Source organism: Trichosurus vulpecula, chromosome 6, assembly GCF_011100635.1.
Source record: "Trichosurus vulpecula isolate mTriVul1 chromosome 6, mTriVul1.pri, whole genome shotgun sequence".
Classification (NCBI taxonomy): domain Eukaryota; kingdom Metazoa; phylum Chordata; class Mammalia; order Diprotodontia; family Phalangeridae; genus Trichosurus; species Trichosurus vulpecula.
Window position 1 is genome coordinate 114,550,744 of NC_050578.1, and position 17,140 is coordinate 114,567,883.

The window sequence follows — 17,140 nt, forward strand, 5'->3', positions numbered from 1 at the left end:
TTCCCCAGGTCCTACCCCAGCCTAAACGATCTATCCCCTCAAGGCCATCTGATTCCCCTTGCTCAGCTCCGCTTCCACGCTCGCTCGGCAACCTTCGGTTTCCCAGATACCTGGATACCAGGCAGGGGGAGGGGCGGGCAGATCGTAGACACAAGGGCTGGGATGCCCCAGAAAGAAGCCCTATATAGGCTGACATTGGGTGAGGGTGCACAAGAAAGACGCGGTTTCCACGAGACGCGACTAAACGCGAATTCTCGTGGGTAAGAGCCGGTCCCTTGAGTTCAGCTCGTGACTATTTCCCACAGCATGACTGCTCCTGCGTGAACTGATAAAATCTAATTTCGGAGCCTGCTAAGCTAAAGGCTCGTGCAGGGACCCGCAACTGACACCTCCGCACCAAACTCCAGGTGGTTTTTTTGCAAGTCCATTCGGACCCAAGAAGCCTATCTGCTCAAGAGCAGTCGCCGCGACTGCTTCATTAAAGGGGTGGGGGCGCAGGCAGGTGCAGACCCTACACACCCGCACGACTGGAAAGAAGCGGCAGCACGAGGGACTCGAGAGCGGTGGGAAAGCGGGAGTGCGCGCGTGCGCCGGCAAGCCCGTCGGGGGCCAGGCAGCCCGGGCTGGCGCTCCTCCACCCCCTCACCTCTCAGCCCCGAGGGGCGCGAGCCCGGCGAGAGTCGTCGCGTGCCGCTGCTCGCGCATGCGCCGTTGGAAGACGCCGTTGAGTGGCCGGCGGCGACTTTGGTTTTGTGGTGGAGTAACCACCCTGTGGCCGCCGGCCGGACAGCGAAAGTGCAGCCGCCGAGAGGCCCCCACCCTTGGCACAGGTGCGTGACTCGGGCCGGGCTGCTGAAGAGGGGACGGAGCGGCGGGCGGGGCAGGGGCGAAGGGGCGGGCGTCGGAGTTGGAAGAGGAGAGTCCGCTCGGAGCCGAGAACCGCCGAGGGGACCCGGAGGGGGCGTCCACGGCCCCAGAGAGGGAGGAGGGTTTGAGTGAGCTCGGGGGGGGGGGGGGCCGGACCGGGTTTCCCCCTCGCCTTTGCACAGGACGTGCAGAGAGGGGGAGGGGGCCGGCCCAGGCTGGACGCAAGTCCGTTATAACGGTGGTTACCGCCCCCGCCCCCATCGTCCGTCCGGCCGACGTGCCCGGGCGTTGGGCGCTCGAGCCCCGCCTCCTCCCCCCTCGCTCTCAGGAGAAAGCGCGCGCCCCCAGGGCCGGACTGGTCAGCGGCTGGACGGGCGCGAGGGCCTAAGGGGTGTCCGGGGCTGGACGGGAGCGCCCTTGGGGGCCCAGAGCAGCGGGAAGCGCGAGCGCCAGTGGAGCCCAGGACTGGACGGGCGCGCGCCCCCACGGCGAGGGGGAAGGGGGCTGGATGGGCGCGCGACCGCGGGCTCTGCCACTTACCCGGGCCCGCTCTGAACTCTGGTTAGAGGGAGCCGGGCGGTGCAGTAGAAACGCGGGGATCTGGAGCCAGGGGGCGCTGCCTGCCTCCGGTCTGGACGGCCAGACTCTGGGCTGTGAGGCAATATTCGACTTTGCAAGTATTCATTTAGCGTCCACTGTGTGCATTGCACTGGCGTTGCAGACACCGAAAGGGAAGCGTTCCCTGCCCTCGAGCTTATGTTTTGATGGAGTCGCCTCTCTGGACCTTTTTGCTTCACCTGCCAAAAGAGGGGGTTGGCCTAGACCAGGATCCTTAATGTTTATTTCATAGATCCGCCCCCCCCCTCCCCCGTCCCCCGCCGGGCAGTCAGGGGAAGTCCGCACCCCTTTCAGAATATCTTAAAATGCATAAAATAAAACACCAAAGGAAACCCAATCATATTGAAATACAGTAATAAAAACATTTAGAAAAACAAATTGATGGACCCTCGGTTAAGAGCCCCTAGCTTAGCTGTTCCTTCAGGGCCCTTTTAAGCCCTAAATCTGTGGTCCCTGTCCTCCAGTTTGGTGTCAAGAGCGTTGGATTCGAAGTCTTGGTCCTAGTTCCGGCCCTTTACCACCTGCATGACCTTGGGCTTGGTAGTTTCCCCTTTCTGACATCAGTGAGAAAAGAGGTTGAATTCAGTGATTTCTAAAGGTCCTTTTCAATTCTAAATCTCGGACTCTTGAACCAGATGGAACTAGGAACCCTGTGTGCGCCTGGGGGAAGAAAAGAGGAGGAGGGCAGAGTTAATTCTAACTTTAATTAATAGCTGTGGGTAAGAGACTCATTAGCAAAGTGACTAAAACTTGTTTGTCTCTTTGGGCAATCAGTGGTTTGCCTGTTTCGTTTATGAAGCTTGCCCCAAGCAAAGAAGAGGTAGAAGGAGGACGTTAGGCAGTTAAAAATTTCTCCTGGGAAAGGAAGAGCAGGTAAATCTCATTAGGCTTAGAAGGAAAAAAAAATAGGTAATTTTAGAGTAGGGGAGGATCCAGTAATATCATGTTGTGGTCTTGACTTCCTTTGAAATATCATGCAGTTAATATTACTTTGCTTTTAGCCTACAGGAGGAATAAGAGGTACTACTCTTTTTGTTTCTGAATTTTAAGTTTGATCTCTTCCTGATTCATTTTTCTGGCTGAACACTTAACTAATATGATAAATTTAGCCTATAAATCTTATTCACTGACTTGGTGACATTAACTGTATTTATATGAAGTAGCATATTCTTTAAATAGAAGATGTTTTTAGAGTATATTATTCGATTTCAGTCCTAAACAATTTTCTCTCCTTTTTAAATTGGAAAATTAAAATTAATTTGTGGTAACAGTTGCAACAAACCTTAACAAATACCTTTTGAAACTTATGAAGTACTGTTTGGTGATTTTGACAATTATTTGATTTTTGGGAGGCACTGTTGTTGGCTGAGTAACAGACATCTATTTCATCCATCCATCCCCCCCTCCTTTATATTGATAAGCTCTTCTAAGAATGGGAAGATGGAAAAATTCCTAGCTCTGGAGTAAGATGACTTGGGTAGGTTCCCATGCTTCCTCTGATACTTATTTATTACCTGAATGACTTTGAGTAAGTCAATTAACCTCCCTAGAAGACCTTGGTTTTTTCCTACTTCAGATCCATGATCTCTTTGAACATTTTAAATAGAGTGAAAAGCTCTGCTTAATAAATATTTATGAAATAAAAATACTGAATAAAAAAGACAGCATGGAAAAAAAAAGTGAACAAAACAGAGACTAGAAATAGCTATAAATATTGGAGCAAAAATCAGAAAACTCAGTGACTGGCAAAATGTTGAATCTTCACAGCTTTTGCAGTTACTAAAGCCAAAATTTTGTGACTTTGGAAATTTGACTTGGAGATTAATTGTAAGAACAAATGGCATTTTAGACCCATTCTGTCATGGTCCGTGGCTTGTGAGGATGTGGATAAAGAAAACACTTGTTTTATCTTACTAGTTTTCTTTGACATCCAACAGTTCATTTTATTTTTCCATATGCTCTTTTCAGGAGAAACAAACACTTTTTTGGCTATTCTAAACATTTATGGATGAAAAAACAATTGATTATTCCATTAGAAGTTATCCTGGTGATCTTAATCAGCTTTATTTTAATAGGTACCCCGTCATGTCAGTCGGTTCATGCCTGTTGTCTGACACATATACATCCAGCAATCTCATCATCATGAATAGTACCTGACATTCACAGTGCCTTAATGTTTGCAATGTGCTTTACATACATGATCTCATTTGAAAATGCCTGATAACACTGAGTTAGACATTATAAGCACTATTTTCCCCATTTTATAGATGGAAAGTGCGTGTATAGGGATTTTCTTTACCAAGGAGAAGGGAGGATGAAAACTAAAAAGGAAATATTGGATAAAATAGTGAATTAAGAGGCCATTGATTACTGTTGTGAACAATTTCAGGAGAGAAAGGAGTAAGAGCAAGAGCTTAAGAGTGGTGAGGCAACAGAGACAAGTGTAGATAACTTTTCAAGAAAAAATAGTAGATCAGTGGACCTAGAAGCCAGAAGAGCTATATTCAAATTCTGCCTTCAACATTAACAATTGTGTGACTAAAATTTGTAAAAGGGGGTTGTGTTAGCAGGGAAGAGATTGTGAATGAGTTCTGTTTTGGACATGTTGAGTTTGAGATATGAGACATCCAGTATGAGATGTCCAGAAGGCAGTTGGCAGTGGGAGGAGACTGGAGCTCATGAGAGAGGTTAGGGCTGGGTATGTAGATATGTGAATCATCTGCATAGAAATTAGTTGTTCATTGAACTCATGGAAGCTGAAGAGATCACCACGCAACATAGCAGAAGAGAAGAAGACCAAAGACAGAGCTTTTTTTTGGGGGGGGGGGCAACCATACCCATAGTTATTGGGCATGACCTGAATGAAAGTTAAGCAAAAAAGATCTCTTAGAAGGAACGGTTGGATAGTTGGAGAACCAGAAGAAAAAGTGTCATGAAAGCCTATAAGAAGAGAGAGTATGCAGAAGAAAAGGATGGTTAGTAATATCAAAGGCTGCAGAGAGGTCAAGAAGGATATAGATTGAGAAAAGGCAATGAATAGATTTGTCAATTAAGAGACTGTTCAAATCTTTCTGAAGAGTAGTTTTAATTGAACGATGAGGTAAGAATGCAATTGCTGAGGGTTTTGAATCTATTGAAAGGAAAGGAAGTAGAGACAGCATATATAAACAGCATTTTCAAGAAGTTTAGCCACGCCTTTGACCTGGCAATACCACTAGTAGGTCTGGACCCAAAAAGATAAAAAAAAAAAAAAAGGACCTACATCTACAAAATATTGATAACAGCTTTTTCTGTGGTGGCAAAGAATTAGAGACTGAAAGCATGCCCATTATTTGGGAAAAGGCTAATAAACAAGTTGTGGCATGTGATGGTGATGGAATACCATTGTGTCGTAAGACATGGTGATTTCAGAAAAATCAACTACATTTCTTTCTCAAAGGTAAACTTAGTCAATTAACCACAACTCTTTGGTCCAGTTTTTTAATCAAGTCTGAATCCACCTAATGAACTTTAATTTAGCAGATTTAGGAAGGTAGAAAGAATAGGATCATGAGTACAGATGGTGAGATTTGCCTTATTAAGCAATAAGTATGCCAGGAAGAAGCAGGTGATAATGCTGAGAAATTTGGGTGAATGGAGGATGGGAGGCTAGGGGACCAAGTTCATGTTTGGATCATAACAGTTTCTTTAGAGAATTAAGCTGCTGTTATCTCTTATAAGGGTGATGGTTTCGATGGAGGAAAGAAAAAAAAAACTGAAATAGTTGCATGGATAGACAGAGTAGGATTGTTAACATCAGCTCAAGCCAAGCTAACGTTATGTATCATAACATTTGTAGTGTATTCTAGAGTCATTTTACATGATCCTTGGTTACATACTTAATAATTTCTTTGAAGAATTTTTTTCTTGTTGTATAGTGTGTCGAAGATTTACTTATCCACCATTCCCTGTCTAATGTATCATGTTTATTATCTCTTACTATTTCACGGCTTCAGGGTTACCTTGGTCTCTACTGTATTTTGGTCGTCATTTTTGCTTGCAAACCTTCAGTACTGTATAATTGTTACCGTTGCCTGTTGTCTGATTTACTCATCACTTTTCAGACCTTTTAATCTAGCTTTTTAGTGTAATTTGAATATTTAAATATTTTACACTCTAATTTGGCTTCTGGTATACGTATCTCTCAATTTATCTACCAGTTGTACTTTTAAAATTTGTTGGCCAGTCGACAGTTTTATCCTCTACATTGATATATAAAATTTATTTTCTTAGTCGTTTATGTTTTAAAAATAAAGCTGCATCTCATTTTTTATTGAACTAAATGGGAAAGTTTTGGCAAGTAAGTAGTTAAAATGGATATAGTTTATAGCATATTTACTATGTGCTGTATGTAATACTTTAAAAAAGATATTGTTATTAGGAGTTTTGGTTCCTCAAATCACTTTGCTATGGGGAATCTAAATAACACTTTACTTGATCTCTTTAAAAAAAGGTCTAAAACAGAGAAAGGGCATCTTGGTCATGAATTGGAGCTGGACCTCAACTAATTTTCTCATGTTCAAGAGCTAATATGATTTACATTTATAAGTATGAAAACGTGTTCTAAAAGTCTGTAGTAGGAATTCCCTGACAGGCAAGTATTAATTAATCCATGAGAGTAGGTGACTGTAAAATGAAATAAAACATTTCCCCCCTCCTTTCTAGAAGAAATTAGTTTTATCCTTTAATTCAAAATGAAGAAAAGTGAATGTTTCAGGTACATCTCTTTTTAGGTAGGAAATAAAACACTATAGTGAATTCATAGTGTTTACTTTTTGCCTCTGCCTGAAAATAATTTAGAGGGTGGTTTTTGAAAAATAGTAATTGTATTAAATGAATTAGAATTTAGGCCAAAATTCTGAGACTTAAGAGGAGCAGATATTAGCTACCAACCAATAGGGGTGAAGGGAGCTGTGGTTTTAAAATTTTAAAATTTCCTAGATAGAATGTCTGAAAGTATCTGTCCACCTGAGTGAAATTTATTCTACCTTGACAAGATATAGTATTAATCAGCTATTGGGCAGTGTTGGGGGGGGTGGGGGAGGGGGTGTTAAACTGTTTGGGGCCAAGTGAGAGAAAAGATAAAGGAAAAATCTAATTAGGAATGGTTACTATGACAAAATGGTTTGAAATCTTTTAGTTAGCGTAATGCATGACATCTTAGGAATCTGTGGGATAAAAGAAACTGTAGGTCTGGTGATGTTATGAATCAGTGCCATGAGTTAAATCCTCCAGTCTCACATCTCTCCAATACATAAGGTCTCATGGTGGGAGGGAGGAGATTATATTCCCTAAGTTAGGTATACTGGAAAAATTTTTCCTTGTTCAGATTTATTGGTGGTTCCTTGAGGTGTTAGGAGGCAGTCCTAAATGAGTGGTTCTTATTAAGCCTTAGAGCAATCCCAGTACAAAATGACCTGCCCAGAGACAGCCTGGAGTGACTGTAGGGTCTATGCAAATGTGCTAGCAATTTGTGTTAACTGCTGATGTTTTTTCTCTAGTATATAACATTGTCCAGATTTATCTTTGCTCCCTACTGGAGTGTTCATTAGACACTCAGCCCTCATCTCGTTCTACCATTTTTCTTTTGTCCTTTGTTTCCTAAATATCATACTTCATTTTCCTGTTATCACTGGTAAAATTTACATATATATCTATATATGTGTTTGTGTGTGTACATATATGTATATACATATTTTTTCTGTTTCCTCAAAACTCTGTGTGTGTGTGTGTGTGTGTGTGTGTGTCTATGTGTCTGTTTTTCCACAGCTGATCCAAACACCAAACAAGCTTGTTTGTCTTTTTATGTTATTCCACAACTAACTGTTGTTATCACTTTTTATATACTTTATATATACCAGTTTGATTCATTCAGGTAGACCTTTTAACTCTCTCCTTGTTTGTGATACTGCTTTTGGATTTTAAACTTTGCCTAAGCTGTTGTTCAGATCAAGGATAATAACCAATGAATATCTAGGAGGAAAGGAGTTGGTCAAAAAAATTGACAAATGTGTATAAAAGTTAAAAAGAAAACCTGATAGCCTGTCATAATTGATGTGGTCTTGTAGCCCTGGGGTGGTAAAGTATTTGGCCAATCTTTGTCATTGGAATGGCATTTTAAAAATTTTGTATATAATAGCATAAATATTTCAGAGTTGGTCAAGAAGAATGAGAACTTAGAAGAGTTTGTTAGATTTAGCTTTATCATAGCTCAGACAGTCCCTTTCAGACTAGTTTGCCTTAGCCGTGGTGCCAAAAGTTGTTGCTGTTATTCTTGATGTTCAGTCAGTCATTAAGCATTTATTAAAATAGCACATACTACGTGCCAGGTGTTTTGCTAAGACTACAAAGACAAAAATGAAATTGCTCTGTGCCTTAGCCCCAGATGTAATTTGTTGTGTCATCCGTCCCTCAGATCATCCATCAGGGGAAGGTGGCTGCTTCTTCCACAAAAATATGTTTTCTGGGCCACAACTGTGCATTTAGCTAAAAACTACAACTTCAGGTGGTTAAAAAAATCGTAAGAATATGTTAAGCATTTATGGAATTCAGTTCACTGATAGGTTGGTTCAATAGCAGCCCTGTTCACAACAAAGAAGTATTAGGTTAATTATGTTCCACCTAGCAAAAGAAAAATGAAGTTTTTAAAAGTTTTCAGGTTCTTTTCTCCTAGATCTTTAGGTTTAACCCAACTCAAGTTCTGAGCCATTATTCTCATTTGCCTGTCTCTACCTCTAGACTCAAATAGAGTCAAAGAACAGGATTTAGTTTCTGAGTCATGGCTATAGTTCTAGTCCCTTGCGCCTTGTGTCATATTGCAGTAAGGTTTAGCACTTTTTCATCTGAGGAGAATGATTTGATTTTATTTTATTTTTTGTAATTCACCAGTTGCTTGACCTTTTGATTCCTTTCTGTCCAGATGTAATACCCAGTTTTCCTTGGTGACTAGCTACACACATCAGAGATTCCCTTAGTAATTTGAAATGTCACTTTGATGTCGAGTCAATTAGCTTATCCAACTAACCCTTCTCAGAACAGCCTAGTTGCCATGATTATATAGTGATAGATCTCTGTAAAGACTGATTTTAATATATAGTTTAAAATCTGAATTACAGCCCCATATGGCTCTAGTTTTTATTTACTTATAGCATTGTTCACACGGCTTTAAATGTTCCCTGTGACTAGAATATTTAGACACATTTTCATAGAATCAGTAACATTTGATGGTACATATTTTATGTTTGTGTGTGGATGTTGCATCTCAATCCATTTTTTTCCCTTTTCCAAATTATTTTCCATTCATCACCTTTATGGTATGTTCCTAAGTGCAATCAATAGATAAAGAAGGTGAACTTTTTTTTATGGAAGCTATTTTATTTTTACCATAACTTGGATTAGGAATAGCATCAGGAATAATCCCCACAATCTTGATATTTAACTGTATAATCTTCATACCCACTTTTGATTATTCTAATTGTTATTATTTTAGGTCATTTTCCATAAAACACTACTGTGATAATTATGTCATGGAGTTAACTCTAGGTTCTCAAAGATTATATACTACTGGAGTATAAGATTGGGCAGGTCTCAAGTCCTACCATGCTATTAGGGGGACAGGTCTTGAGAGAAGACAAGTCGGCTGAGGGTAAGCCAGATTTAGTTACCACAGAGAGGTTTGTCAGTATTGGGTTAGCTATTTGAATTCTTTGGCCATAGTATACTGTGAATCAAGACAAATCATGGCTCTTGGTACTATGTTGCATTTCCCCTTCCATTTTTTTTAATAGAAGTTAACATTTAAGTTAATATAGATGGGTCTACTTCCTTCTCTGCCGCTGTGTATGTGATAAATGTTTCAAGATCTTTGCCAGTGAATTAGTATACCATTGGAAATTCCAAACCACATCAATACTTAATTTAACAATGAAATAAAACCAGAAAAAGACAAAAGGAAATTGCACTAAATGTGAAGGTGGCTCATAGTTTCTCCTTTAGGGAAATAAGCAAAGGAATTGATGGAGTTGGTTTCATGCTTTCAGAGATAAGGAACATCATTTCATAAGACATTTGGTCATATCGCCTTGCACTGCTCATGATGATCATAAGCTTCAAAAAGGTCATTATGAAAATAATTGTAACTTATCTGCGTGGCGTAGAAAGAGGGCAGGATTTGGAGCTAGAAAACTTGAATTTCAATCCTGGCTCCTCTGCTTACCGGTTCTTTGATCAAGGCCTAGTTAACTATATGTAGTTGTTATGTAGATAACAAATTAGCAACCTCTTCTGGCCTGTTTCTCCTTAAAATGAGGGTGCTAGAATAGATAACCTCTAAGTTCCCTTTGTGTTCTAAATCTGTAATCCTATGATCTGTTGCAAAGGATGACTGGATAGAGAATCTCTGTAAGGAACTTCATGAGATTCTGCAAACCAAGTCAGCCTGTGTTTTGGTAGATGATGTTTCTTGATTTTAAAAGTGGGCTCAAAGGAGTTGCAATAAAAAAATTGTTGAATGTGATTTGGGTTTGAGAGATATAGATTAACATAAAGGGGCCCCTTAACAACCTCGTATATCATGAATAAATCTTTTTTAAAACCAATACCTTTTGTTTTTACATAATATTCACTTATGAATAGATCCTCCCTCTTCCTGTATCCACCTGTTAAGATTTTCATGTAACAAAATTTAAGATAGAAAAAAAAATTTAGCAAAAAGGACCAGTACAACAGTAATGTCTGACAGTACCTCTTGAATGAAGAGATGCACTTTTATGACTATATTTTCAAGAAGAGAATTGGAAGGCCCTGGGCATGAGGTACACTGAAACACTTCATAACAAAAGAAAATAGACCATATTTTCAACAGAAAATGACTACTGATATGGAAGTCAGCAGAATAAGCTGCTTGTGTACTATTTTCAGATCAGTTGGGTCAAAATTGACATCAAGTTAGAAAATAGGCTTAAGATGGAAAAGAAAGCATTGTAAACAATTGCAGCAATTAACCCTCAATGTGATCCATTCAAATGATGCTTCCATACCAAAAAGTGGGAAATAGACTAAGACAATTTGATTGTCAATAATTCCAATAACAATTTAAAGAGTATAACACATTTTCCACAAGAATTACACTAAAAGAGCCCCCAAAGTGCCTTAGCCAGTTTGTCTGATCTCTGCCCAAGAAAGAGCTAGTAAGAACAAGATTGGTTTTAGAATACAAATTCATTTGTAAATACTGTGGGGAATGATGGGGGGGGGAAATTAAGAGCATCATATCCTTATAAAATAATGAAATGCAGTAAGAATTAAAATGAGTCTAAAGAAGAATTGGCATTTGAGTCTAACAAGCCATATTAGCGTAAGAACATTCATAGATGAAAGTGGCTAGGAGGACTAGAGACAGATGAAAAATTGGATAAATTTGTCAGCATTTTCTCTACTGAGCTATTTTCATCACCAGTGATATAAGAACCGTTGTTTGGATGTATTCTTCAAAACGATATATGAAAAAGTAGAAATAGCGCTTTTACAAATTTGGAAAGGGACTGCCCCGACCAAATAAACAGTGAAGATGATAGCCATGCTAGGGGTAAACCAATCAAGTACTGATGAATGAATTTAAAAGATATCTCAGTTAAGAAAAGATGGCATGCGTATCAGGCAATAAGCATGTAACACCAGACTAAGAGGGATAGCTTACAAACTGGAATGAAAGTCAGGTTCCAAGAAGATCTTGAAAAGTTAAGAGCATTGAGTTGATTCTAATAAGATGGAATTCTCATATAACTGTAGTCTCATTGACTTTAAATTCCTTTTAATAGTGCAAATTCATGCCTGCCCATCCTATGTGAATCGTCCTGTCTGTAAGTTTGCCAGTAAGGGTCTACCACCATGCCAAATGTCCTCCTCTCTTTCTATTGATGTGAGACTACTAGTGGAACCTTTTTGTTTTCGTAGATTATGTTTACATCTTGTTTTTCTTGTTCTTGTTCTTTGTTTTTGTAAATAATGTTATTTTCCAATTACATGTAAAGATAGTTTTCAGAATTCATTTTTTGTAAGATTTTGAGTTTCAAATTTTTTCTCCTTCCCTCCTAACTCCCCTCCCCAAGATGGCAAGCAATCTGATATGTTATAAATATGTAAACATATTTCTACACTAGCCATGTTATGAAAGATGAAACAGTCTTGTTCTTGTTCTTCTTCAGAGTTCTTCTTTGGTTATATGTTGCTGCTTATGCACACCCACCATGTTTCTATTGCCATCTAATAATTTTTTTGAAATTTTTCGGAGACTATTGTATATTTGTTTTGCTGCCATATATTAGGTCTGACAGAATGTTATTAAAAAGATGGGCTTTTAGAAAGAGTGTTGTTGTTGTAAAAAGGGAAGCTTGGGTTTATTTTTTTCTTTTTATTTTATTTAATATTTTTAGTTTTCAACATTGATTGCCACAAGAGTTTGAATTACAAATTTTCTCCCCATTTCTACCCTCCCCCCACCTGAAGATGGCATACATTCTGATTGCCCCTTTCCCCAGTCTGCCTTCCCTTCTATCACCCCATTCCCCCCTACCCCTTATCCCCTTACCCCTTACTTTCTTGTAGGGCAAGATAGATTTCTATATCCCATTGCCTGTATATCTTATTTCCCATTTGCATGTAAAAAAAACCTTTTTTTAAACATTTGTTTTTAGAACTTTGAGTTCCAAATTCTCTCCCTTCTTCCCTCACTACCCACCCTCCTTGAGAAGGCAAGCAATTCAACATAGGCCACACATGTATCATTACACAAAACACTTCCATAATAGTCATGTTATGAAAGACTGACTATATTTCCCTCCATCCAATCCTGTCTCCCTTTATTCACTTTTCTCCCTTGACCCTGTCCCTTTTCAAAAGTGTTTGCTTTTGATTACTTCTTCCCTCTATCTGCCCTACCTTCTATCATCCCCACCCCCTCCACCTCCCCACCCCCATCCCCTTACCCACTTCTTTCCTGTAGGGTAAGATACCCAACTGAGTGTGTATGTTATTCCTTCCTTAAGTCACATCTGATGAGAGCAAGATTCACTCATTCCCTTTCACCTGTCCCCTCTTCCCTTCCATTATAACTGCTTCTTCTTGCCACTTTTATTTGAGATAATTTACCCCATTCTCTCTCTGCCTTTCTCTTTCTCCCAATATATTCCTCTCTCATCCCTTAATATTCAACTCACCCTGTACTCTCTGTCTATATATATGTATATTCCCTTCAACTATCCTAATACTGAGAAGGGTCTCATGAATTAGAAATACCATCTTTCAATGTAGGAATGTAAACAAAACGGTTCAGAACTTACTTTAGTAAGCCCCTTATGATTTCTCTTTTCCTGTTTACCTTTTCATGCTTCCCTTGATTCTTGTATTTGAAAGTCAGATTTTCTCTTCAGCTCTGGTCTTTTCTTCGAGAATGCTTGAAAGTCCTCTATTTCATTGAAAATCCATATTTTGCCTTGGAGTATTATACTTTTTTTTTAATTTTAATTTATTTATTTATTTTTAGTTTACCACACACGGTTCTACATAGTTTGAGTTCCAGATTTTCTCCTCTCCCTCCCCCCTCCCTCCCCAAGACATCATGGAATCTCATATAACTACCATGTATAACTTCGCATTGAATTAATTTATGCACTAGTCAAGTTGTGGAGAAGACTTATGATCAATGGAATGAATCATAAGAAAGAAGAAACAGAACCAAAAAAAAAAAACAACCCAAAAACAAAAACAAAAGAGAAGCAAAAAGGGCGAGCATGTAGTGCACCTCGATCTGTATTCAAACTTCACAGTTCTTTCTCTGGATGAAGAGAGCATTCTCCTTCGTGAGTCCCCTGGAGTTGTCCTTGCACCTTAGGTTGCTGAGAAGAGTGCAGTATGTCAGGGTTGGTCCTCATGGAATCCATATATCTGTGGCTGTGCACAACGTTCTCCTGGCTCTGCTTCGCTCACTCAGCATTATGTCGTGTAGGTTTTTCCAGGTTGTTACGAAGTCTGCATCATCCCCGTTTCTTATGGCACAATAGTATTCCATCACCTTCATATACCACAGCTTGTTCAGCCATTCCCCAATTGATGGGCATCCCTTTGATTTCCAATTCTTGGCTACTACAAAAAGAGCTGCTATAAATATCCTTGTACATATGGGTCCTTTTCCCGCTTGTGTGATGTCTTTGGGATACAACCCTAGAAGTGGTATTGCTGGGTCAAAGGGTATGAACATATCTGTAGCCCTTTGGGCATAGTTCCAAACTGCTCTCCAAAATGGCTGGATCAGCTCACAACTCCACCAGCAATGCAACAATGTTCCAATTTCCCCACATCTTTTCCAGCATTCATCATTTTCCTGTTTTGTTATTTTAGCCAATCTGACGGGAGAGATGTGGTATCTGAGAGTTGTTTTGATTTGCATTTCTCTAATCAGTAGTGATCCAGAGCATTTTTCCATATGCCTATAGATAGCTTTAATTTCTTCCTCTGAAAACTGCCTGTTCATATCCTTTGACCATTGTTCAATTGGGGAATGGCTTGTATTCCTATATATTTGGCTCAGTTCCCTGTATATTTTAGAAATGAGGCCTTTATCAGAGATACTTGTTGCAAAGATTTTCTCCCAATTTTCTGCTTCCCTCCTAATTCTTGTTGCATTGGCTTTTTTTGTACAAAAACATTTCAATTTGACATAATCAAAATTATCCTTTTTGCATTTTGTAATGCTCTCTATCTCTTGTTGGGTCATGAATTCTTTACTTTTCCATAAATCTGATAAGTAAACTATTCCTTGCTTTCCCAAATTACTTAGAGTATCAACTTTTACTCCTAAATCATGAACCCATTTTGACTTTATTTTGGTATATGGTGTAAGATATTGATCTATGCCCAGCTTTTGCCCTACCATTTTCCAATTTTCCCAACAGTTTTTGTGAAATAGTGAATTATTAGCCCAGAAGCTGGCCTCTTTGGGTTTATCAAAGAGTAGATTGCTAAACTTGTTGATTTCTCCTACTTGTGTACCTATCCTATTCCACTGGTCCACACCCCTATTTCTTAACCAGTACCAGGCAGTTTTGATGACTGCTGCTCTGTAGTACAGTTTAATATCTGGTGTGGCTAAGCCACCTTCTCTAGCATGTCTTTTCATTAATACCCTAGATACTCTAGACCTCTTGTTTTTCCAAATGAATTTTGTTATTATTTTGTCCAGCTCAGTAAAATAATTTTTTGGTAGTTCGATTGGTATGGCACTGAATAGATAGATTAATTTAGGTAAAATTGTCATTTTTATTATATTAGCTCGGCCTACCCATGAGCAACTGATATTTTTCCATTTATTTAGATCTGATTTTACTCGCGTGAAAAGTGTGTCATAGTTATGTTCATATAGGCCCTGGGTTTGTCTTGGCAAATAGACTCCCAAATATTTTATAGTGCCTTCAGTAACTTTGTATGGAATTTCTCTTTCTATCTCTTGCTGTTGGGATTTGTCAGTAATGTATAGGAATGCTGAGGATTTATGTGGGTTTATTTTATATCCTGCAACTTTGCTAAAGTTGTTTATTATTTCAAGTAGTTTTTTACTTGATTCTCTAGGATTCTCTAGATAAATCATCATATCATCTGCAAAAAGTGATAATTTAGTTTCTTCTTTTCCTATTCTAATTCCTTTTTCTTCTCTTATTGCTACAGCTAATGTTTCTAGTACCAAATTGAATAATAGGGGTGATAATGGACATCCTTGTTTCACCCCTGATCTTATTGGGAATGCATCTAGTTTATCCCCATTACAAATAATGCTTGTCGATGGTTTTAGGTAGATGCTATTTATAATTTTAAGGAAGGTTCCACTTATTCCTGTGCTTTCTAGTGTTTTTAATAGGAATGGGTGTTGTACTTTGTCAAAGACTTTTTCTGCGTCTGTTGAGATGATCATATGGTTTCTGCTAGTTTTGTTGTTGATATGGTCAATTATGCTAATAGTTTTCCTAATATTGAACCAGCCTTGCATTCCTGGAATAAATCCTACCTGGTCATAGTGTATTATTCTCGTGATGAGTTGCTGCAATCTTTTTGCTAATATTTTATTTAAAATTTTTGCATCAATATTCATTAGAGAAATTGGTCTATAATTTTCTTTCTCTGTTTTGACTCTACCTGGTTTGGGTATTAGTACCATATTTGTGTCATAAAAAGGGAGTATTATACTTTTTAAGATGTTATTTTCTTCAGTATTTTTTGGGTCTCTTTTAGCAAGTTGTTGACTTATTTTTCATGGTTTTTTTGCATCACTCATTTCTCTTTCCAATTTTTCCTCTACTTCTCTTACTTACTTTTCCAAATCCTTTTTGAGCTCTTCCATGGCCTGAGACCAATTCATATTTTTCTTGGAGGCTTTTGATGCAGGATCTTTGACTTTGTTGACTTCTGGCTGTATGTTTTGATCTTCTTTTTCAGCAAAGAAAGATTCTATAGTCTGAGTCCTTTAATGCTTCTTGCTCATTTTCCCAGCCAGTTACTTGACTTTTGAGCTTTTTGTCAGGGCATGACTGCTTTCAAAGTGGAGAGTGCTTTGTCCCAAGCTTCAGGGGTCTTGCACTGCTGTTTTCAGACCTCCTTCTATTCTGAGGCGGTGTGATACTCCTCTCCTGGCCTGTGCTCTAGTCTGTGAGTGCAGGCACTCCTTTCTGCCATGTAACCACCAGGAGGACTTCCTCTCCACAGCCATCGCAAAGTTCTGCCACAGCAGCGCTCCTCCTCCCCCAGGAACCGCCAACCAGGACCACAACCCAGATCCAAGCAGGGCAAAGCAAAGAAACCTTGCTTCAGCACCAGCAGTGTGATCTCTGCACTCCTGCTGTGATCAGCCACTTTATTACTCCCACTGTGTGGGCCTGGGACTGGAAGCAGCTGCCACGCTGTTGCTGCCACCGCCACCACTCCGGACACCTGGCAATGGGACCATGCATTTCCCTCACCCAGATCCAGCAGGTTTCCCCACAGACCTGCTGAGTTGTCTTTGGTGTTTGTGGGTTAAGAAGTCTGGTAACTGCCGCAGTTAAGTGATTCAATGTCCTGAGGCCTGCTCTGTCCAGTGTACTCCGACCTGGTCTGTCCTGGCACAGCCCATGTTGGGCAGCACTCCGCTCCCAGCAGGGTGTAATAGACCCTTCCCAATGACCATCTAGGCTGTCTTGGGCTGGAGGCTTGTTTCACTCTGTTGTTTCATGGGTTCTGTAACTCTAGGATTTGTTTAGAGTCATTTTCACAGGTGTTTGCAGGGATTTGGGGGAGAGTTTAAGCAAGTCCCTGTTTTCAAGCCTCCATCTTGGCTCCCGAAGCTTGGGTTTGTTAAAGGTGCATGTTCTTGAAACCATGCCACCCCCTTCCCCTCCCTCTTATTCAGTTTTGGGCCCAACTTGTCCATTTGAATTTTAAGTGTGTATACCTGGGGTAAGCTGGCTATCCAAATGCAGGTTATAATCTAGGCAATAGATATTCTTCATCCATTGAGCTATGCATTTTTTTTAACTAATTAACATCTCTTTTGGGAGGCTCTGAGTTCTGGGGTGTTCCAGGACTTGATTAA

At 39.8% G+C, this 17,140-nt stretch overlaps 2 protein-coding genes across 2 annotated transcripts in view; both read left to right on the forward strand.

Annotated features, from left to right (window-relative positions):
• The window catches only part of MGAT4D (MGAT4 family member D), a 109,140-nt gene extending 107,718 nt beyond the window's left edge, over positions 1-1,422 (forward strand). Inside the window, exons 16-18 of the mRNA XM_036765003.1 lie at positions 67-260; positions 408-995; positions 1,050-1,422. Of these exons, the coding sequence (XP_036620898.1) occupies positions 67-260; positions 408-995; positions 1,050-1,422 (1,155 nt within the window). The remainder of the gene's footprint in view (positions 1-66; positions 261-407; positions 996-1,049) is intronic.
• Positions 574-17,140, forward strand: part of CLGN (calmegin) — a 93,272-nt gene continuing 76,705 nt past the window's right edge. The window contains exon 1 of the mRNA XM_036764885.1: positions 574-830. The gene's annotated coding sequence lies outside the window, so the exon portion shown is untranslated. The remainder of the gene's footprint in view (positions 831-17,140) is intronic.